At 36.6% G+C, this 25057-nt stretch overlaps 1 protein-coding gene across 1 annotated transcript in view; it reads left to right on the forward strand.

Annotated features, from left to right (window-relative positions):
• sro (SDR family oxidoreductase shroud) overlaps positions 1-25057 on the forward strand; it is an 87626-nt gene that overhangs the window by 10858 nt on the left and 51711 nt on the right. Inside the window, exon 2 of the mRNA XM_081731107.1 lies at positions 19369-19521. Within this exon, the coding sequence (XP_081587233.1) occupies positions 19369-19521 (153 nt within the window). The remainder of the gene's footprint in view (positions 1-19368; positions 19522-25057) is intronic.

Below are 25057 nucleotides of genomic sequence, written 5' to 3' on the forward strand. Positions count from 1 at the left end.
ATGGGAGAGGATGAAACCATCCCCGACGAAGTGGAAATGAAAAATGTATCGAAATTTAAGTATGCTCCTGTAACATCTGTCTCAGTGGAAAGATCGTTTTCGGCAGCAAAGATGATCCTTACAGACAAAAGAGAGAGATTGACAGTCGAAAACTTTGAGAAACTGTTGGTAATTTACTGTTTCCAAAATTACGAATGAGCAAGTTGTGTACTGAATGAATCACCTGATTCACTGAAAACAAAAGATGTTAATAAAAAGGGGTATGTAATAATTTATACTATTATTTTTAGAGCCTATTTTTAATTTTTAGCGCCTATTTTCCTATTTTTAGTACCTATTTTAGGCGCCTAAAATTAAACTTTTTGGTGCCTAAAATTCCGAAGTCTAATAATAAGCTAGCGTATGTAATGAAACTTATTAATTCACCAGCAAAATTAAACACACCTAATAAAGAAAACCTATATGTCAATTGAGCAACGTATTAGATAATTTTTCAACCAATATTGGAAACCCTGGCGTGTGTGCAATATCAGTTCATAATACATTGAAAAGACTTGCACTGAGAAGTATACTGAGGAAGAGACACTAAATAATACACTGAAAACTGTACTCATTTCTACTCTTGTAAACTGGAACATACTAGTATGGTTGTATTGTCCCTTTTGCCACCTGAACACCGACCCCCTAACTCCTTTTGCTCTCAGAAAAACATAACATAAAACATACTAACTATCACTATCTTCCTAACATTCAATTAGGGTCTTTTTATGTGAAGAAAAATCATAGTGGAAGTAAGCGTCGTAAAAGCAAAGGAAGTACGCAATAAAAACATCCTCCCGTAACTACATTTGTATCGGTTGTGACCTAAGGTATCATATTCTACACCCTCACTATTCATTACTATTATAATGTAATAACTTACATGAAATCTCATAAAAACATATTGCATTTCTTGTATGGCTAAAGAACATAAATATTGAGTAATATCTATTACAAGTAATAAAATAAATGAAACTTACCACGAGAGCTCATCACATGTGGAGCTTATTATCAAAACGTCTCTTGTCCACTTTTTTTGAAAATCGAGATATCAATATACACGGAATCATCGAATAATTATTTACATCTTTGCGCTTTTATTTCTGGTCAAAACGTCCCAGAACGCAAATAAAAATGGATTTGAAATATGCACTTTTATTCAAAACGTCTCTTGTCCACTGCAAAATGGCGGACACCTTACAGCAATAAAATTTCGTAGCAAAACGTCCTATGTACATTCCCACTTGAACACGATTCTTGCTGTTTTATTTCAAACTGTCTCTTGTTCATGGATTTTCCTGAGCAATTACTTGACACAAAAATGCATTGCTTGACACAAAAGTCCACAAACTAGTTGGTTGGTACTTACCTTTGGCTCAACCGAGATAATTGACAAAAGATTTGTGCAATAACTTTATATTTTATGGTGATTACATTGTTGAGGTCATATCAGCCATATTGTTCCACTTATTTCTTAGTAAAATTGGTGCTTGAAGTTTAAAAGCACTTACAAAAGTTATTTGTTAGACGTCTGTGGAGTATCGCAGTTCATTTTCATAGACTAGCAGCGTTCACCCCGCTTCGCTGGGGTCACCCCGGAACGCAATAAACTTTGTTACTTAGATAATTTTTACTTTTTCGCTTTCAAGTGATATGATAAAAACCATAGAAGATTGCAGTAAATGTTAACATTATATCGCCTGTCATTTATGTTAACCCGCCGAGTGACACGGTCATGTGGGTTGCATATAAATACGGTTAGATTTAGCTATGATGAGCTAACAAAGGATTTCTACGTTATGGACACTTGAATGGTCAATTATCTCAAGACACTGGTAATTGAAAATTAAAGTGATATGATAAAAACCATCTAGGGTCCAAATTTTAATAACCCCCCAAAAATGAAAGAAATTGGTTCAGCCGTATTAGCGTGATGAGCTAACAAAGGATTTGTACGTTCTCTTTTATATATATAGATAGAAGATATGAGTGGTAATCAAGAAGCAGAAAATAATTCCAGATTTTCATTATTTTATATCAAATTGTCTCTTGTCCGATAGATTTGCTTTCAAAACGTCCCTTGTCAATTTTTTAGTTTCAAAATGTATCTTGTCCAAATTAAATACCTTTATTATTCATTACTTGTGTCTTGAATAATGGAATTTGTTTATAAAGTAAGGCAATAATAGTTTAAAGAATTTCTACACCAAATCTGACAATATTTAATAACCTTTTAAAATAATTATTAGTTTTTTTTTCCGATTTGCCAAAATTTTTGTTGGATGGACAAGGGACGTTCTGATAAGCTCCACCATGTGTTCTTCCAACGTTTCCTGCCATTCTTATGCCTCTTGCAGGGCTCAAAACCGAACAAAACTAACAGAACGATTTCCTATCACAGAGCGCACGCCTTATAGTTGGTGATACCATAGAGGCACAACTTTCTTCGTTTACAACGTTTCATAACACGACGCAAAATCTAAGGTATCACATATGATACCCCCAGGTCTGAAAAGGATAAATATGGAACGTAAGATCATAATGCAAGATAAAAGAAGTTGGTATTATGTCAATTGTTTAAAGTGAATGGCTTTTGTAGTAAAAACATAAAAGTTAATGCAAACATGGTTTTGAATTATTGAAATAGTAATTCTTATTTATTTTTTTTTAACTTGACATCAACATAGTAATAGCATAGAATATACAAATATTAAAGCTCCTCTAAGTACATGAGGTCCGGCAATACCCTTCGAAACTTTTCGTAAAAATTAAGCCTTAAAATTGCATTGTAATACCTTTTAAAAACTGTTTTCAGTTTAAATCAATATACGAGGGCGGGGTGAAAAGTTCTCGGCCTGACAATGAAAGACTGAGTTCCAGTTCAAAAATGATTTTATTTTTCGACATAATCTCCCTTAACTTCAATACACTTGGTCCAGCGTTTCTCCAACATCAATCAGTATTCCTTCTCGGAAGTGAGAGTCTGGAAGGTTGTGAAAATAGTCATCCACGACCCTCTCAACTTCTTCATTCGATGTAAAGCGCTTCCCAGAAAGAAATTTCTTCAAGTTTGGGAACAGATAGAAATCCGGTGGTCCCAAATCAGGAGAATATGGAGTATGGCCGAGCAAATCGTACCCCAAACCCCATCGTCAACGCATCCTTGTGCACAGGTGCGTTGTCCTGGTGAAAGATGATTTTCTTCTTCTTGAAGCCAGGCCTCTTCTCGCGAATTTTGGCATCGAGCTGGTCAAGAAGGTTGGAGTAATATTCGCCTGTAATTGTTCTCCCTTTTGCAAGGTAATCAATTAACAAGATCTCTTTCGCATCCCAAAACACACTGACCATAAACTTTCCGGCTGATACAATCGTCTTCGCTTTCTCCGGCGCTGCACCACCGGCTTCCACCCACTGCTTGGACTGCTGTTTCATTTCTGGCGTATAGTGGTGAACCCATGTCTCATCCATTGTCACAAATCGCCGCACAAAATCGGTCGGATCCCTTTTGAATCGGTGCAAAGATTGCTGCGAAAATCGTTTTCGCATTTGCTGACTGCCGACCAAAAGCAAATGCGGCACCCATCTTGCGCAGAGCTTTCGCATCCCTAGTTCTTTGTGCAAGATGTTTCGCATCCGTTCCTCCGATATCCCCACACTCCACACTCTCAGCTATCTCACTCGCCTGTTGTCCAACACGATATCATGCACTTTTTCGATTGTTTCCGGTGTGGTTGCGGTTTTCGGCCTTCCTTCACGTGGGTCATCTTCGAGGGATGTGCGAGCACGTTTAAAATCAGCTGCTCACTTTTTAACGGTTGACATGGAAGGAGCAAAGTCCCCGTAAACTTTTGTCAATTTCGGATGAATTTCCGTAGGGATTAATCCACCCAAAACGAAAAATTTGATTACCGTACGATATTCAAGTTTATCATTTTCACAACTAACATGCAGGACATCTAACTGCAACAATGCCTGCATACAAACTACTTGAGAGAACAAGTTGACACTTGTTATACGAACAACTGAAAAACGCCCCCAGGCAAGAGCAATAAAATTTTGCTGATTGGAGTGCTATCTTTGGGTCAGGCCGAGAACTTTTCACCCCGCTTTCGTAGGATAGCCTAAATTTGAATTTTATTAAGATTTCTTTTTCCATTTTAGTGGGGAGAGACTTTTGAGTCCCTTCAATGGCTACTTCCCTGATAGTTAATGAACACAGTTATTGTATGAGGTTGGTACAAAATTAAGGGACTGAAAAGATATTGATTCTGTTATTGATTGGAAAGTACATACGAGTTGTATTTATGATGCTAACCGGTTTTTGTCAAGATAATTGTAGGATTGCAGTTATTGTGGTATTACTTGAGCATATCTTGGACGGAATAGGAATAAAGAAATGTTATTGAATTCTACTGAAGTTTCTTGAGTTTGTACCAAATTATTATACGGATAAGAAGTAGTAGCAGATCTCGGTCAGTTTTCCAAGATAAAACTCTTTTCACAGATGGCTGGAGAGAATTCCAGTTGAATAATCCAAGACGATGTTTTACATTACCGGTCATTTTACTTCAGTGTGGCCTGATCGTTATTAAAATATTTGAATCAACATTAGTTGTTAAAAAAAAAAAAAAAAAAAAAACATTTACCAACATAATCTGAATTCCTTGAATTTTGTTGATTTGTTGTCTCGGCGCCCATGCGACGGTCCTGCCCCTCGGAATACTAAGTGTGGTCCGCTGGAACATTGTGTAGAGGATATCAGGCTTAGCGCCTATTTTGAATTCTCCCCAGGGCCGGATTTCCTCAGCGCAAGCTCCCAGGGAACGCACGGCCGAGAGAGAAAAAAATTAAAAAAATATCTAGAAATAAAAATAAATAGCCATAACATATTTTTTCAATTGATTAAAAAAAATCAGGCTAATAGAGCATTCTGATTTTGAAGTTCATTGGAACAAATAATTGTTGGTAAAGTTAAACTATTTTTCAACACTATGCATCAACTTCGTTACAACATTGATCTCAAACACGGGAGAACTAGCTGTAATTTTTTAATAAAGGTTTTTAGGAAAGTAACTTTAACCAGACTAGGGGACGGAAAAAATTATTGGGCCTAGGGGCGCCAAAATGCTAAATCCGGCCCTGATTCTCCCTGTATGTTGTTATTGTTCCTCAAACAAGAAATTGTAATTATTAAATAATAAAGATGAGACTTCCCTATGTTGTCACCTCATCCCAATACAAATTCATGCTTACCATTCTCTTCCTAGTTTCCGTAACTTCATCAAAACAAACTCAGCTACGCCGTTTCAGCAATTAACAAACTTCCATATTTGCCAAGATAATTGTAATGAGCTAGTCACCCACGTGCGGATCACCAGGAAGAAGCGAAAGCAAGGAAGTAGAACAAAACCAGGGGACACGGGACCCCCAGGTGACAAGTGTGACAGAAGCCGCCAGAAACATACTTTGGACCCCTATTCAGAAGAGTCGTCGTAGCAGCAATTGAGAGACGGTCGGCACGCCTGGGCCCTCACCAACCATTGCATGACAGAGGTGTCATTCTGAAGAGGCCAGGACATCTGGGAGCTGTTGCCCTGAGGTCGAGAGGTTCTTCACTCTCGAACGTGAGGTCCGGGATCGATACCAGACGGAACCACTCAACGGATTGGAGGATAAGGCTTCACCCGATATTTGAAGAGGCTCATCACATCGAAATGGCTGAGGTACAGTAAAACCCTTTCCTTTCACATGCATTTCATTTCATTCATCCCCAATTAATTACTTCAGCGCTGTACTGCTCAGATCCCCACGTACTTTCTCTCTTGCCATGCGAAGTGCTATGCCCACATTCTTTTAGTAAAAACTGATAATTGAGACAAATAAGCGTGGTTGTAACCCCACAATACAGTACAGCAAGAATTGTTTCTGAAAGAAACACTAGTTCGGAATATGTTGCACATCATCCTGCTTCAGAGTCTACAATGCCTAATGAAGAGGTACCGAAAATAAGCGGAAAACGAAAGTATTGTGATTCACTTTGGACATGTGGTTCACGAATATGCTGATGGACGTCCAGTGTAATTTCATGTGAAGACAAATAACGATTAAGCACTGAAAGCATCGTACTTGGTTACTCATAACTTCACTCTTGCTGGTCAACCTCACACTCATACTGAAATATGGTTACCATTATAGGTGTTCGGCAGGGCGGCGATTAGGGGGGGACAAGAGGGGCAGCTGCCCCCCACTTTTTTGAAGTGACAACTTAATATATAGTTTCATTTCGAAATGTAAAGTTTATGTATGTATTACTAATTCATATAATATTTGCCGTTGTGTGAATACATATTGGTTATTTGTCTTCCCGTGGAGTTAAAACAGCACTTCCGTATTTATTTCTTTCCTACAGGAATTGCGTTTTAATTGCAATTTAAAGTAATTAATATTGCAATTGCGTATTTCTTTAAATGTCGTAGCATATGCTTGTAGCATTTATAGTCTTTCATTTTCTAGGAGTAATAACATACATTTAATGGCCTGTGTGGAGTTAAAAATATAAGTTGTTCGTTAATCCTCAATTTCAATATAACTTCTACAAAACAAGTTTCATTATTCATTACTGTGATTAATATTATCCTTCTACTTATTTGTTTTGCAAATTTGTTATTAAATAATCTGATCACTAGACTTCGGAATTTTAGGCACCAAAAAGTTTAATTTTAGGCGCCTAAAATAGGTACTAAAAATAGGAAAATAGGCGCTAAAAATTAAAAATAGGCTCTAAAAATAATAGTATAAATTATTACATACCCCTTTTTATTAACATCTTTTGTTTTCAGTGAATCAGGTGATTCATTCAGTACACAACTTGCTCATTCGTAATTTTGGAAACAGTAAATTACCAACAGTTTCTCAAAGTTTTCGACTGTCAATCTCTCTCTTTTGTCTGTAAGGATCATCTTTGCTGCCGAAAACGATCTTTCCACTGAGACAGATGTTACAGGAGCATACTTAAATTTCGATACATTTTTCATTTCCACTTCGTCGGGGATGGTTTCATCCTCTCCCATCAAAACTTTCCCTATACGAGCCAACACAAGAAATCCCTCATTCTTCTTCACTACACTTTCCCACTTACACTGCACTTTTTCCCCAACTTTCCCCGTAGCACTTTGGATTTTCTTTTCGGCTTCGTTAACTACTGACACCTGTTCACTAAGTGGCTTTCCCGTAGCTTCCAACTTAGTGATCGTCGTAGGTAAGAATGAAAAATTTGACTTGATATATACAAGATCTCTTTTGAGAATGGGATCTTTGAAAAGTTCCTTCAAAACTGAAACACTTGCAATGTTTTCCACACCAGGAAGTTCGCCAACAACACCAGCAATAGCGTCCAAGTTCTCTGCGTAATACAAAGCTGCTTCAAGCCATGTTCCCCAGCGCGTTAGGACAGGTTGTGGAGGAAGAGAAATGCCAGGCAGTTTTTCTTTAAAGACAGCGATTCTCGATGGGGCTTTGCAAAAAGTTTTTTTCATGTTAGAAATGAGGGCATTGACTTGAGGAAATTCGTTCCTGATTGTTTCAGAAATTCTATGAAAAGCATGTGCTACACAGGTAACATGGATGAGGTTGGGGTAGAAAGGTTTTAGGTTCTTAAACGCAGCAATCATGTAAGAAGCTGCATCTGTGCAAAGAAGAAGAATTTTAGAATCATCCACACCACTAGGATACAGAAGTTGCAAACTTTTGTTCACGGTGTAAGCAATTGTCTGGGCACTCACTTTCTTAATTTCCTTGCTACTTAACAAGTGAGGAGTTGAAGGTCCATCTTCATCAAGTTTTCCTACAACAACATTCACTATGTATCTATTGCATGCATCAGTAGTCTCATCGACGCCTACCCAAATGCTGGAATCACCAATATCCTTTCTGATTGTATCAAGTGTATTGTTGTATTCAGAATCCAAACACGTTTTCCTGAGTGTTGACTCACACGGTATCGATTGCTGGCACCACTTCTGTAAAAACTGTCGGAATGTTTCATTTTGAAGTGTGTTCCATGGGATGTTGGCAGCGACAAGGGCTCTAGCAAGATCCGCATTAAATGTGTTCGCAGTTCCAGATTCAGATCCAGATCCAGAAGGCTGAGTTAACTGTGTCTGTTTCTGTTGTTTCTTCGCTTTAGATTTGGCAAGATGTCCAGCACCATCAATGTGTTGCTTTAAGTGGCACTTCTTTTCCTGAGAAACCTTAAAAAAAAAAAAAAAAAAAACGCTTAGAAATATATTTTCAAATGCTTCTTACAAAACTAGTGAAGATGGTGGCGTTTTAACTTTAATTTCGGTTTCAAATTCTCTAATTTTCTTCGTGTACATTGCGACTAGTATTTTCAAACGGGTCAGTTCGGGTCAGCTTATTGTTGGACACCCTCAGTAACGGGTCGGGTCAGGTCAGCCTAACTCGGGTCACGAGTCTGGTATCGTTAGACCAACTCAGTTCACCAGTCGGGTCGGGTCAAACTATCTCGGGTGACCCGACTCGACCGGTGAACTGAGTTGGTCTAACGCTACCCGACCCGTGACCCGAGTTAGGCTGACCTGACCCGACCCGTTACTCGAGGGTGTCCAACCAAAAGTCGACCCGAACTGACCCGATTGAGAGCACTAATTGCGACAACTACCATCACTGTTTGCTTGCCTTTCTGGTCGTAATGTGCTTTTTTTTTTTTTTTTAATCGGTGAACGTTACATTATTGATTTAAAGTTGACAAAAAGGCAAACTTGTTGGTCTACCTCGTTAAAGACCAATATACCCCAGTCCCATTTCGAATCAGAACAGATCAAATAAAAGACTAATCGATGAGCATTTTACTTCAGAATAATCCCCAATTTACAGACAGAAGCAATAAAATTGTATATCAATATCTGAGAAATAATATTTAATTTTAAGCACTGTAACTAATTTAATTTTAAGCACTATATTTTATTTAATTTCGAATGCTGACACACTCCAACTTGGCAAAAATTAAAACATAATTTGGCAATATTTTGTTTGAGATTTGGATGCCAAAATAATTGCATGAAAAATTTCAAAATATCGTCCCTTTAAAATTTTCTTTAAAACTGTAATTTACAAAATTTTTAACTGATTTGAACCAAATTTTCCCCAAAATATGATTAAAATGTTTCAGTGTGAAAATCAGTGACCTGTCAAAAATTTAAAATAAGGGCCGTTTTAAAATTTCAAAAATTCAAAATTTTTGCAACTATCAACTGACAGAAACCAAAGTTAGAACGAAAATAAAGTATTAGCAATGCCTTAGTTGAGCGTGAACATCAGCATGATACAATAAATAAAATTGGCGTTTTTTAATTTTTTTTTTTTTTTTTTGGAAATTAGTTGTCTCTTGCGGCCCTGCGACAAAAGGTGTATGGATATTCTTCATCAGGAGAGAGAGAGAGAGAGAGCAATCGATTAGAATTCCTTTTTTTTTTTTTTTTTTTTGGCTTTGGGGAGAGAACATCAGAGACAAATTCTTCCTTTCTTAAGATCTGTCCTAAAATAAAATTATCCGCAATTGTAATTCTTGTTAGACGAGTGTCAGACTGTTCTTTTCTTGCCCCTGTGTGGAATTTATTTGTCTGTAACTATGGATGGAAATCAATAGCATCTTAAGACAATAGACAGTAGCACCTCGAGCAAAATTGATAAATAAAAAAACAAAGAGACAAACAAGTTTCTGCTTCGTAAAACAAGTTCTGAGACAATCTATGAACCTCAAACGCCGTTATTTAACTATTAACAGATCTTTTCTTTCTTTTTCGAGAAAAATAACAAAAAAAAAAAAATGGCCTTTAAACATTTTTCCTATCTTTTATGCTTTTCAAGATATTGACATTTCTAGTTTTTCTTTCAAACTGAAATCCTCGTTTTTAGATATTTTCGGGATGAAAGGATATATCCAGTTTCCTTAACTTTTTAAAGATAATCAATATTGGCATTGCACATTTCTTCTTTCAAACTTTTGGAACTGTTGGCATTTAAAAAAAAATTGAATCCCGCCTTTCTTAACTTCTTTCGTATTTTTTTTTTTCTTTTGAAAAACGAGATAGCAAAAATATGTTTTCTTAAGCTCCTGAAACTGTCGAGTAATTGCTGGCATTAAACATTTTTCTCCGAAAAGAGGACCCCTTTTGGAGTTACTGACACAATATGTCAACTTTAACTTACATTGTTTTTAACCTTTACCGCTTTTTTTCGGGGGGGGGGGAGTCCTTCGGAAAGAACCGAGAATGCCATGTCCGCTTTTCTCAAGATCCCCGAGAATCCCTAAAACTGTTGAATGTGTAAGTCTAGACACTTTCTTCCATTAGCACTTTCAAAACCATCGTTCATATATTTCATTTAAGCAGGCTGCTAGAAGTCTTTACATTTTAAAGATTTTCCTGTGTTACAGGATTATTTTTATGTTTTTTCTTAACTGATCTAAATTCCATGTAAATTAGATTTTCACGAGTTCAGCAGCTCAGTAACGTTGTCTCTTAAAATAGTTAACCTCCCATTGATAAAGGTTTTACTTTAGCTAGCTATACAGAAACAAGGAGGGGGGGTGTACAATTGATTTAATTAAATTTATAAATTCTGTAAATAAAAATAGCTTTTCTTACCTGCTTGCTGCACAATGGACAAAAGATTATTCTTCCATCGTATGTTAGATCTGGAAATTCTTGCAACCACTGGCGAATCAAGGTACTTTTTGAAGACTTCTCCTTTGGCATTGTTGCGTATGATACAAAACTTCTTTTTAAGAATCCTCAAGATCTGTGACTGGGCTGTAAGCCGTTGAGTCCAATTGTTCATGCGTTGTAGAGACGATGTATCGTTCTTGAACTACGTGTTTAAGATAAATCACTGCACTGACCCGAAAATGATACATGGATGGATACTCCAGTCAACTGAACCGCGTCACTTCATGAATCGTTTCTGTTCGTGGACTTTGGTTTTTCCCAAATATTGAAAGCGAAGACCCGAAGAGATTCTTGCTTCAATAGAGCTGTGTGTTGATTTGTGAATGTGTGTGTGTAAACTATTGTCCAAATTCCAGAGAGCTGAACGGATCACAGAAGAGCTGAAGTGAGCCGCTACAGAAGAGAAAAGGTGGAATAGTTCCAAGAATGCAGAACGGCAGGGAGGGGAATATTGGTTTCTGCGATATGCACTTAGCAATAGCTTTGGTTTTGCCCCTGGGGAAAGAGAGACAGACAGAAAGAGATAGAGATCTTTCAGTACAGTGTCTGCAGGATGCAAAGGGATGGTTTGTCTTTGTCTTTCACAAATGGGCTTGACCTTGAGCAGAAATAGCTCAACTTTTAGAAACAATTTTTTACATACAACCACCCTCTGCGTTTCACTTCTTCATACGAGTTAGACTAAAATTAGCCTCGACAAACACACTCACTCTGCCTTCAGATTTGTCAATTAAATTTCACTCAACACTAAAAAAAAAGTTTATTTAAAAAATACAGGAATTTTGTATTTTTTGCAGTTTTAGGCATTTTTAGGCCAAAACGGCCAAAATAGGCGCTAAACTCCATTTTAGGCATTTTAGGGCACTTATAAAGTGTTTTAATAGGCTTAATTCCTCATGATTCGTAAAGATCCGAAGTATTTTTTACTTCCTATAAAGGGAACAAAATAGGCATTTGCCTTAAAATCCGAAGTCTACTGATCACTCAATTTTCCAGACAGAATTCAAGATGTTCATGAGCAAGAAATCAAATCTCTTCTTTACACCTTTGTTGTTTCAGAGTACAAAGGGGTAGTACCTACTTGCGTTATTCTTGTCAATTTACTTAATAAAATATGAAATACGGTATTGTAACTGTAAAAGATAGTATCCTGTTAGTTATGCAACCCTTTGTTAAACAAACTGTTAGAAGCAACCAGGTACACTAATATACAACTATTCAGATCATATCTTGCCCCCTCACTTTTAACTAGAGATGCAAGGGCTCGGGAAAAAACGGCTTTTTTTAAAAAAACTCGGTTTTTTCTGCTTCGCTTTTTTGCTTGGGATTTTTTTTTCAAAATTCTGCTTTAAATTGATAAAGTAGACTTTGTTTCGTTTCTCTATAACACAAAAAGTGATTTAATTAGTGGTTGATGCCGATAATAATATAAAACCTCAAAAATAAACCAATTTCGAAAAAAAAAAGATTTTAAACCATTTTTCTTCAACATATTTACATTATCAATTCCAAAGCCTTAACCAATGTATATAATAAGAATTTTTTAAACTCCTATATACAAAAGTAAGCAGGATTGGCAAGAACCATGGTTGTTTTTGAAAATGCCAAAAATCCGTTTTTGGGGGGAACTTTAAACCAGATTTTTTGGTTTAAACCATGTTTTTTGATTTAGTTATTTTGCTTTATGTACTTATAAGTTATGTACTTTTTTTTTATAAGTTTGTTTCGCCTTGGTGTTATTATGCAACAACGGGATTATGCTGGAAGAGGTCCCATAAGCTTAAAGAAGTCCGGTCAGTAAATTTCTTAAATTGAGAAACTCCCGCCCTAGCCATCGGGAAAATCCCGTCATTACTTTAAATGTAAAACAATAACGGGAGAATCCTGTTATTGCTTTGCATGTAAAATTTAAAGGTCAACGTATCATAATCAGTACGCTAAAATTGAGGTATTCAATTACAAATTTAGTATGTAGATATAATTGAAAGTCCAGTCCAAGCTAATGTCGGAAGCTACGTAGGCAATTGATAAATTTTGCCAATTTCTATCAATATATTTAAGCAACCTTGACTTCGTTTCGTATGTTTAGGCTTAACATCCTTACGTAATACCGAGGTTATCAAGGAGAAGACTTTCGCTTAAAGTGACATCCGAACCGCTACTTGGTTCACGCATGAAAGAAGGGTTGTGGTTCGACCGAGAATTGAACATGGGACACCTTGATTAAAAGGTGAAAAGGAAATAAAACTAATGCAGATGGTTTGATATGTGGAAACGTCACCATGAAGTTCACACAATTGGCATTTTTGTTCTTCTTATTTTTTGGTTTAAACCAGTTATTTAAAAAAGCTGGTGTAAAACAGCCAACCCTAAAAGTGAACAAAAAATACTTAGATGTATATGATACAATTAAAGGCTGCACATCTAGAGCTTTGGGTTCTGTATAATCTTGAAATTCTACAGTTAAGTTTTATATAACCACCATCACGGTTTACCCAATCCTCAAGTTTTCTGAATTTTTAACAAGAGGGATTCAACATATCACTACGGAACCCCCACCCCCCAAAAAAAGGACTACGGAATATATTTAACCTAAATACAACTGCACAACAAACATGACTGCGTGGTTAGCTTTTGCGCTTCTATCGGGAAGTCCGGGATTCAACCCAGCATTCGACCATTCTGACAAAGCTTTTCTTCATTCCATCTGTGAATGTAGAAATAGTGCGCGTACTGTCAGTTGGTCGACTTCCTTTCTTATTGTTTTTAAATCGTTATTAGTACTAATCACCAGCAGTGACAGTTTTGCGAAGGTTAGGGGGGGGGGGCGGTCTTTCGGACTGAAGCCTGTTCCCAAAAGTTACGGAATGTCTAAAACAAACGAAACATCTATTAGTTATGCCTTTACTCCCTAAACTTTAAGCTCCCGTCTAATAAAAATTACGAATGTTTAGAAAAACTAAACATTAGTAAGAAAAACTCCTCCCAAAATACTTTTCTAAATCCGCCACTGATTCTCAGTATAAAATGATCTTCAAAGTTGTATCCGGAAGATTATTGCTAAACATATGAACGAAACGAAATATTAGTTATGCCTGTACTCATAAACTTCAAGCACCTTCCAAATAAAATTAGGACTTTTTAGAAAACGAAACAATCACAGACACCCCTCTCAAAGTACTTTTCTAAATCCTCTACTGATTATTTGTATAAATTGGTATTCAAGGTTGTATCCGGAAAATTATTGCTAAATCATTGCACAGCTACATTATAACAGAAATGTGGAAGTATGGTTTGACGGATATATTGAAAAACGTACGCTTTGACGGATATATAGAAAAACGTAAGTGTAACTTTTGTGCTAGAAGCTAGAGTACTAAGCTCTTAGAAATGAAACACGGATGACAAACTAAAATGATCTAGAGAAGAAAAAAATGTCGATAACTCAAAAGTTAAAATAAAGTTAAATAGCCTCTAAAATTACCCTCAAATACTACATTCTTCATGTTAGCTTTAATTCGTAAAGCATGTGCTCCATCTATCTTGATGGTGAATTTCAGAAATGAAATGAAATTTTTGAGTTTTACGTCCCACGGTTATGCCGGTTAGGCTAAAGGAGACGGTGATGATGAGTAATGAATGAAATGGTGGAATGAAGAAAGTGGGAGGAAACGGGAGAACCCCGAGAAAACCCACGCACACGGTGTTTGTCCACCACAAAGTTCACTTGGCGGGAGCAGGGTTTGAACCCGCGACCCCTAGCACCAGAGGTGAACGCTCTACCACTGAGCCACCGCGGCCCCCGTGAATTTCAGAGCGAAATATCGCATTTAGGTCATGGAAATCTTATCTGACTATAGAATATACTATAAGAAAGCTATTTAGATAGAAAAATCATGAAAATGAAAACCAAAATTTCCAAAATTCTCGTTTTTTTTTAAAAAAAAGCCGGCTTTTTATGTAAAAAAAAAACATCGATTTAAAAAAGCCGTCTTTTTGCATCTCTATGTATTAGTATCGATAAAATGAAATAAGAAAACCGAGACGAAAATAGATTCATAAGTTAATTTAGGGAGAAACTAAAACAAACACATAGCAAAAGTTATAATTTGCGAATTACTGTTAATGAACATGCTGTTGAGATATTTGTCACTTTTGCAAGTGTTGTGAAGCTCTTGCACCACTTTCACAGCTTGCTCGGCCACTATATTTGAGCGAAGCACATTCAGCACAGAACGTTCTTTTACCCAGTGAGCAGGAAAGCACTTTAAAGTTTTAGGAACTTTAGGTCGGAGGTAGCAGCGCGCAATTCATTGTATGTGTCCTCTGTATAGTGCTGATTTGAAAATCACACCTTTGCCCATGTAGTTGCGATGAAGTCGCAAGTACGTTGTAGCTGATCTCTCCATTTTGGAAGGAGAAAAAAGGTTACCAGGGCATAGATTGCACGTGAATTCTACCTAGCATTGTTGAGGGAAGGTAGCTTCTGCCAGTTCAACTGAGGTCACTTGTTCTTCTTCCGGTAGAAATTATATCCTTCACACAAAGTTCAAATAGAAATCGAAAATCATTTCTCCATCCTGGGTTTTCACGTGGCGGTACCTTTCCTGTGTCAGAATAATGTTCTTGTAAGTTCTCATACCCGGCCAAAACATCTTCAGTGAATTGATAGTTGGAGCTGGGTGACCATGATTTTATTGAGAACACTGAATCCACTCAGTGTCGCAGAATCAGGTCAAGAATATGGTGCTGACATCCTATAAACTGAGGCTCATTGAGACCCATTTGTTTAAAATGTCTCTGGAGTCTAACAACAACACCACTTTTGTGCCCTATTTCACTGCTGTGGTGTCAGAAATGATGATTTTAATACTCCTCCATGCATTATACTCATTCAAACAAGGCTTGCAGTAAGATATAGGTGTCCTCGGCGGATCCGCTTTCACAAACCAAAACTCCAAGGCGAAGACTTCTTGCACAATTCTGCAGACAGACTACTTGATAATCTTTGCTTCCTATTCTCTTCCCATCAAAATGCAAGCAGAATTCCTCTTCACTGATAATTTCTTTCAGCCGGTTCTTCATTTTTTCAGCTTCCTTTATCACTCGACGCCAAATCCCCGATTGTGAAGGTGTGGGTACATTTATTTCTTCCTCAGTCAAGTTCTGAAGAACTTTCGCTCCTTTTATTGTAGACGGAGACAGTTTTGACACGAGCTTGGATGCAGATTTTGTTGCTTGATACTTGTGTTTCAATGTCTTCTGAAAATTCAGTCACTGTTGATCTTACCTTCTTCAGTATCACTGATACTCTCATGTTGCACTTGGCTTGTACACGGACTAATTGAGCTACTTCGCCTTTTTGAAGGCTGGATCGTTGATATAGAGGCAACTTTCTCTGTAGTGTATCCGACTCGTCCTCCAAATTCAAGTTGTTTTCTTGCAAAGCCAATTTCCTTTTACTTTTGTAATATCGAAGACACTAGTGAGAGATTTCTCAGATACCTCATTCCTCTTTTTATTATATTTTACGAACAACTGTATAAGCTTGTCAACTTTTGCTGAAATTTGCAGCATAGAAAACAAAGGCAAGTCAAGCTTCTCCCAAAGCCCACACAGTTCTTGAGATATCTTCTTTATTCTGTCCGACTGCCCTTTCAGTTCATCGTATCCCAAATATCTACCAACTATGTCTCTGTTTGTAGGCATTTTACACATTTCACTCATGTCCGTTTTCATTTCTGGTATGCTGGGACCGCGTTTTCTACATGTCATTAAATTCTCTGTCTACATTTTCCCATCTGATTCGACTGCTTATTTTGATCTTTTGGTTTTAAATGACACTTTTTAATCTGAAAATAGAAGAGATCGCAATTAGAAAGATAATTGAGGGAAGCACTGTTACAAATACATATAAAAGCAAAGAATACTAAAGTTTTATCACCGGAAAATCAACCTATTAGGCTCATAACACAATAAAAGTGATTTGCAAAATTGTTTAATGTGCATAGTATAAGTTAAAGTTTGGAAAATAACTTGTATCTATGTTGCTTACTTATAACTTAGAGAAAACACAATGTGCTATTTACATAGGAATCTTTGAGTTTCTGCGTGCGTGATTGATGTGCAGACAAAGATTTGTACATTTTGATTGTAAATATATGATAAATAGATTACATTACCACAATTTATATTATACAAATGTCTATTAAATATTTCCTAGAATAACAGACCTTTTTCATTATCATGTTTTGCGAATCAAAAATTCTTATCATATATTGTTTGTTCATTTACCTGGCATATGACAATAGATTAGGTGCGAGACGTTTTCCCAACTCCGAAGGAAAATAACACCAGAGAACTAACGTATAGGCAAAAGTTCATTAAATACATCAGGAAACTAAAAATTTTGTAAAAAGTTAAAAAGTCATATCACTACTGAGCAGTCTTCTGTCAAAATCATTTCTACATATATATATATATATATATATATATATATGCCCAGTGACGGATCTAGAAGGTAAAAACTAAGGGGGGGGCAGCCAATACCCAGAGTATGATAGGTATATATAAAAATATATAAATAATGGCTTAAATTATTTTGTCACTGAAAAAACTGGGGGTGCTTAGGCCCACCCGGCCCTGGCCTAGATCCGCCTAGTGATGGGCAGTGGGAATATTCCCGGTGGGAAGGAATTTAAAAATGGGATTATTCCCGGGTTTTTTCCCTGGCCTATAAATTCCCGGGAAGGAATTTATTTCCATTTCTTTACTTTACCTTCCAAATTATAAGAACCATATGACTAATTACTTTATTTCAATATGTTATGATTTACTTCTACGTTTTAAAGAATTTGGAGGTTAAAAAAACTTAAAATTATTTGACGGTACTTTATATAACTAATAATATGATTTTTAAGTTCCATTTCCATTTGCACTAAAAAGTAGGGTAATTGTTTAGTATTGGAGGCCAAAACTAGCAAAAAGTAGGATGATTTACGGAAGAAATGAGTTGATAGTGATGTTCAAGTAGTCAAGAAAGTATCGAACATATTTTTTTAAGGCAGTAGGGGATTTATACAAAACGGAAAGGTAAGTGGAAGTGATTTATGTGAGAAAAGAAAGCGAATTGTTGATAACGAAGATAGAAAACAACGTGCCATGCGGGGTTCTAACCCGCCTTCATACGCTAACGCTCGCTCTGCAATGCTGTCTGAATTTAATGTTGGTAACATAATTTAACGTATGAAACCATAAAACAACTGCATTGGAATAGAATATCGCAAAAAAGTAGGTGCAAGAGCTGGCCCCCAGTGCTAAAGAACAGCCAAAATTAGCAAATTACAAATTTACAAATGATGCAAAGGAACCATTTTGTAAAGTAATTTAGAATTATGTAGAAACAGAGATGGAGTACTATTAATAAACCCTGAACCCTGAAGTACTATTAGTAATACATGTCGGTCTGTCTCCTCTCTCTGACTCGAATTTCTGAATAGGTACTCGGACTTCTTTTACATGTGAATTAACGTATGGAATTTGGAGAAATAGGTAGAATGAAAGGTCGTGTATGGCAATGTTACGTGCTAAAATATAAAGATAAGTAAGTATCTTGCAAATTTTGTGAACATAAATATGTATACGCAAATGTTGATAAATTGGTGAGACACGTATATTCTAGCATTTATCCAATCTAATTGGTTTATAACATTTATAAATTTAATGTGTTTATAATATCAGTAATAGAGTGAAGTTGAGAAAATCCACTTACATATAAATTTAAACTATTACTATATATTTTTTCACACATATTTAATTGATAGAACATATTGTAAATAAATATACATTTATGCGTTCTCTCTAAATATAATAAAGTGTTAATAAAGTAATCATAGTACCGTTCAGAATATATAGATTTTAAAGAATCCTCTGTGGACAACAGTAATAATATGCTGTGATATATAAATTAATTCAACTTTGAAATCATAATATAGAAATAGAATGCACTTTTGTTTCTGATTGTATATAAATTCCCGGATGAATTCCCATTTTGAGAATCTTCCCGGGAATATTCCCAGGGAATATTCCCGAAAAATATCTTCCCGGGAATTTACCCATCACTAGATCCGCCACTGCATATGCCACCTCCTTTCCTTGTCAAAATCAGAGGCGGTCCAAGGGCCGGACAAACCGGGTGATTGCCCGGGGCGCCAGTCAGGGGGTGCCAAAACGAGCATCAAAAAGTAAATTGATAACGTGTTTTCTACTGACCTTTTCTAGTTTATATTCTTGTAAAGTAGCATCAATTACATCATGTTTTTCCATTCCACCATGAAAAAAAGAGTTCCATAGTACTAGGGAGGCTGTATCGACAAATGGAGACATGGCGTTTAGAAGAAAGAGTGATCCATAGATTGCAAAATACAAAAGACAATTGTTATCATCTTCTTCCCTTCTTATAATTCTCCTGAGAATTCGAATTTCACTTTTCGCCATAGACCAACTTTATGTTATAGGCACTTCTAAGTAAAATTAAGCAAATCGATACTTCTTGAAGAATCACGATTTTGTGCTGTTTCAGATTTTGCCGCTCTTGTGAACAATGCAGGAGTAATGGTTTTCGGAGAATTTGAGTGGCAGACAGAGCGACTAATCCAATACCAAATAGATGTAAATTTGTTAGGAACAATGAAGATCACGAAGGCTTTATGTCCACTTCTTAGGAAGCACAAAGGTAAGCTATACACGTTTACATTTTTATTAAATTTCTTATTAACATTTGGTGCGCTTTTCAGAATAAGCTAAGAAACTGAAATATTTGTAGGTATTAATTTTTAATGCTAAACCTACTTCCTATTCGAAAGGAAAACTCTCACATATTCATATCTCAGAAATCAAGAATTGAAGCGTTTGATCTCCATAGAGCAAAAACAATACCGTAAGATATATCGAAAAGCAATTTTCTGGAGTCGATTCAGCATCCCAAGAATGGGTTATATCCTCTCCACTAACCCTCTATTCAAATGAAATGGTTTGAAATCAACAGCTCCCAGTTTCAACGCTGATTGCCATATACACCGTGTGAACAGAAGCGTTGTTCCAAACATGTACGAAAAATGCCAATAGTTAGAAATGATGTGTGAAAAGAATCTAGTGTTGTTGTGAAACATAATACTGATTGAACTTACAACACGCTAGGTGTGTAAGAAGATCGTGTTGCAGTTTAGGTCCCATACAGGTTCGGACACCCTCCGACAACCATCTTTAAGTTACTGCAGAAACTGAACATTACGCAGAAATTCATGTATTCTATCGCATCATACACCGATATAATGAAACTTAGTGTGTCGAAGATAAGCCTCGCGCTAGTAGACTTTAATCCGTCAGGACACCAGGCAGTGAAAGCAAGAATCGCTCGAAATCCGTCCGTAAACTGAAACTCATTACCTGCAAATGAATATGTCGCAATCAACAATGAAAAGAATGATCAATGAAGACCTGGGACAGGCACGTAGCCAGGATTTCGTGAAAGTGGGGGGGGGGGGGGGTCCGTAACATGAAATACTGTGGTCATCACACCAGGGGCTAGATCATTCTAAACTATTTTACTGTAACATTATATTGGTTCGTTTAGTCAGGATTTCGTAACGGAGGAGGGGGAGGGGGGGCGAGACATGAAATTCTAAAGGCCCAAAAGCTCGATCAATCTAAACTAGTTTCCTATTAACAAATATTGGTTAGTTAGAACAATAAAATGAAGATATGTTGGTAAGTATTTTAATAACAAACTAGGAAGAAATCTCGAGTAAAATAATAAAAAAACGTATTGAAAAAGAGTTTACAATATTTATGTCCTTCCTTTCTTTATTCAAATATAACAATTTTCCTTTCATTATGACCTCAACTATTATAAAAAGTACATACTCAATAATGTCTTGTAAAATATTTTACAATAACTGCGTTCCTTTCTCTGTTGAATCAAATGTTAACAACTTTTTTCCACAAATTTATGTTTTTATTATTCCGTCAACTACTGTCTGTTCCAAATGACAGGTTAAAGGAGCAGTAGATAATTGTTTTTGAAAGAACATGTTTGATACTGCAAGGATGCGATGACGAAAAATTATGATAAAATGTCCACGCTGTTACACAACGGCACTATGCTTTCGGAAGCTTGAAATCTCCCTGATAGTAGCAGAAATTCTGAGAATTCCGTAAGTTTTCTAGAAATTTCAAATTCCCTGACTCTTTCAGATTATCTCGCTCACCTAGCCGCCATGTATTGCAAGTAATACAAATCTTTATTTGTATATTTTTTTTTAAATAACTGTATTATTAATTGTAGCGTTTCTCTTGTAATTATTATTATTATTAATTGTAATAGTAACTGTATCTCTTGACGAAGCCATGAACGCTAAGTTCTCACGGCGGAAAATGAAATTAAATAAAATAAAATAAATCTCCTCAAAAGAAAGAGTAACCAAAAGCTTGCTGTAGCTTTTTATTTTTAACGCTGATCCTTCTTTTTCTCATTTCATCCTTCCTTAATATTTTTTCATTTCTAGTCTCAATGGGGAGGGTCCGGACCCTCCTCCCTTGGCTACGTGCCTGCCTGGGACTGTATGCATATCCCAAAAGGACAGGCCAGAGGTTAAGTCAGCGCTTATGACAATATGACGTGACAAATCAAAGTTGCTCTTGCAGCAATACGTGGATAATAAACAACGACAAATTTTGTTCACAAGTGAGAAAATTTTTGGTTGAAGAACACCTTAACAGACAGAATGATAGGATGTATGCTACAATCAGTGCTATAGCATATCAACAAGTTCTCCGAGTTCAATGAGGCCATCACCCCATCACCTGCATCAGCGATGGTTTGGCTAGGTGTGTCGTACCGGGGTTCCATTGACATCCAGTTTTGCCAAAAATATGTGAAAACGAGGACCAAAGTGTACCAGGAGGACATTCCCAATAAGGTGGAGGAAACCCCTTGGCACCACTATGTTAGAAACAACCTTGAGTGTTCCAATAGAACCCATCACCAGCTTACAAGGCGAAGACGACGCAGAAGTAGTTTCGTCGCAACAAAATCGCATTCATCACCGCCAAAGAATGTAAACTTAAATTCTCTTGACTACAAGATCTGATCTTATTTGGAGAAGAAGGTGTATGCTCAATCTCACATGACCGTGGATCGTTTGAAGTCTGCTACAGTAAAAGCAGTAGCTGACATAAACATGAACGTGGTGCGTGCTGCAATTGATAATTATTATAATTATAATTGGCCGCGTCGTTTACGAGTCTGTGTCCAAGCAAAGGGTCGACATTTTGAATAACTGCTGTATCCTTTGATTTATCACTTACCCTTGTATATATTGCATTACACATTTCTTTTCTCCATATTTCGTTTCATTTTTATAATCTGCTAATCTTGAGACAGAACTTTGACGAGACTTTGTAATATAGAGGAAGTGGGGGCAAAAATCCACAGATTGGTGTTTTAATTGCGCTGGAGCCGAAAGATATAACAGCAAAATAACGAACTTCGCACAGAAGTATAAGTGAACATTCCTCTATATTTTGAATGTACTAGAAAGCCTACCAATCTATTACTTTATAAGATACACCAATTTAAAAAAGGATGGACAAATTTGGACTTATACTCCAGTTTAGGAAGGCAAAAGTCCGCTGAAATACACGAAGTAGGAAATCGACATCCACGCATTTTTATTGAATTATTTTGTTTTCTACCAGAACCTCAAGAGAAATAAAGAGCACACGAACCATGAAGTGATTCTTCGTATTAAAAAAATGTTAGACTAAGCAAAAGGATAAGTTTATCTCACTTGAGAAAAACTCAATAAACATACAAATTATGAAGTTATTCTTCGTATTCATAAAGTTAAACTAGAAGAAAAAGAAATTATTCCACTTATTTATGAATACCACAAGAACACACAAAGTATGGATTTTTTTCTTCGTATTGAAAAGTTTCACTAAAAAAAGAAATTAGGCTATCCCAGTTATTTATTAAAAAAAAACACACCAAGCATGAAGTTTGACTTTTAAAGTAGCCACTTTAAAAGTTAATAACGTACAATTACCAGTATGCAAATTAACGGAAAGAATAAGGGGAAATCCAACGTAAAATGGATATCCGATGTGTTTCATTTCTCCCATGTTATTTTTCTCCTGGGAGATCACCCGGGCACCCGTGACCGACTGTATTGAAGGCAACAGATAACTTATTTTAATGAGTATTATCACAATTTCTTTTCATGTATAATATCTGATAACTACCGATCCATTCTTCTGGCCCTCCACAGGCGTCACACGCCCAGACAGCAATTTAAACTTGTTGCAAGTTTTCGGCGAACTTGCCTTTGCAGGTCAATTGGCTTGCCGCAAGCTCTACTATGCAAGCCAATTTGCTTGCTGCAAGCTTGTGACAAGCTAGTTAGTTACATCAGGGCAAGGCTTGTGGCAAGTTTGCCTTTACAAGTGAAACGCAAATCAAATTATCTCAAACGAAAGCCAAGTATAAGCGAAACTAATCAATGGCAAGCCTTATTAAGCTAAATGCAAGCGAGAGACTCGCCAAATAAGCCATATGGAGCTTGCGGCAAGCGAATTTATGTAGATAAAACAAGTAAAAAAATCCGTGCTGCAATCCTTGAGTACATCAAAAACATAAAAATGTTCCCTCACCTTTCCAATAATTGAAGCAAATTCACAGCCATGAAAACATCCACGAATCCGATCCGCTCCTGCGAAAAAAAAATATATTAATAAACATAATGGTTTAACTGTGATAAACAACGGGCTTTTTTTAACTGTCTTTCATTCCCATCTGGCGATGGGCGGGCCGTAGAAGGTTACGCCTTCTCTTTGGCCAGTGGTTTAGGTGAATAATTGTTTAGTACTGTAGGGAGAATCGTCAGGTTTCAATAAGTTGTGGAGAGCTTAAAGTATAAATATCAGAGTTGATGCGCCTGAGAAAGGGATGGTAAGCTTACTCTAAACTTCGTGGCCTATGTGGTCGGATAATTATCGATAGAGATGTGGATGGGTTTGGTATATAGTGCGCTCCGGGTTGTAGTCAGGTGAATTTGTAGCTCTTTCGTAAATGGCGAGGAGGTGGTCCAGAGGAGGATATCCTGAACGTGGGAGAGCAGGAGTCTGATCCAAGAGTTCTGTGATTGTAAGATGAGATGTAGCTATATGATGTGTGATATAGCGGGTTCGGAGGTTATAGAGATGATCCAATATAGGGGGCATGGTGGTATTCTGATAGAGGTAAGCGTTTGGGGTTTGGTATGAGAGAGAGTAGGAACAACGGGCTTTTTTTAGGTGAGGGAGTAGAGGTATAAAATATGTATCTTTATTCATCATTTTGAGCATCCATTTTGAGGAAGAGATGTTGCACTCCCAGCCATTAGAGGGTTACGCCCTCTCTTTGGCACAGATGTTAAGACAAGTTAATTGAAGTTAAACTATTGTAGTTGGTCTAAGTGCGACTATGAGTAGATTAATATTTAACACAAAATACAAATACATTAATCTTGATGAGAAAAAATGTTTATAATAATAATAATAATAATAATAATAATAATAACAAGAATAATAATAAGAATAAGAATACTGAGAAAACATAAGTGCAGGAAATACATTCAAGGTACTAAGGTGCTGGATATGAAAAATAATACATTTAAAAGTGTAAATAAATATAATGTGGATATGAATAGATGAAATGAAGTGCATTCACGCCACAATCATAATGGGTAAGTTAGTTTAAACACATGAGGGTTATATCTTCTGTCTCGGGGCGACTCGAGACTGATGTAGACAGGATGAAAGCCCAATGTTAATTATGAATGAAAAAACAAGTGCTAAGATGGTAGAATGTGAGGTAAATGTTCGTGAATCATGTAAATGGCAAAGATATCTCTTTCAGCTGCGTCCAGATTCGATGTTTGAATATATATCGTTGTTAGAATGTTGAGTGGCGAGTGTAGAAATCTGTACGGTGCGTCGGTAAGGGCATCAACTCGTAATGTATCGAGATATAAGGGATGAGAAGTAGTGATTCGAGACTGTATATATCGTGCCCTAAGAGTAGAGAGATGATCAATGATGTTGGGAAAATCAATGTGTTCATACGTGAGGTAATTTGGATATGGTAATTTAATACGATATGCAAGGCGAATAACATGGCGTTCGAGAATTGCAAGCTTTTCGTATAGCGTAGGTGAGGCATGGCACCAGGC

The sequence above is a fragment of the Thermobia domestica genome, chromosome 11 (genome assembly GCF_964235325.1).
Source record: "Thermobia domestica chromosome 11, izTheDome1.hap1.1, whole genome shotgun sequence".
Taxonomy (NCBI): domain Eukaryota; kingdom Metazoa; phylum Arthropoda; class Insecta; order Zygentoma; family Lepismatidae; genus Thermobia; species Thermobia domestica.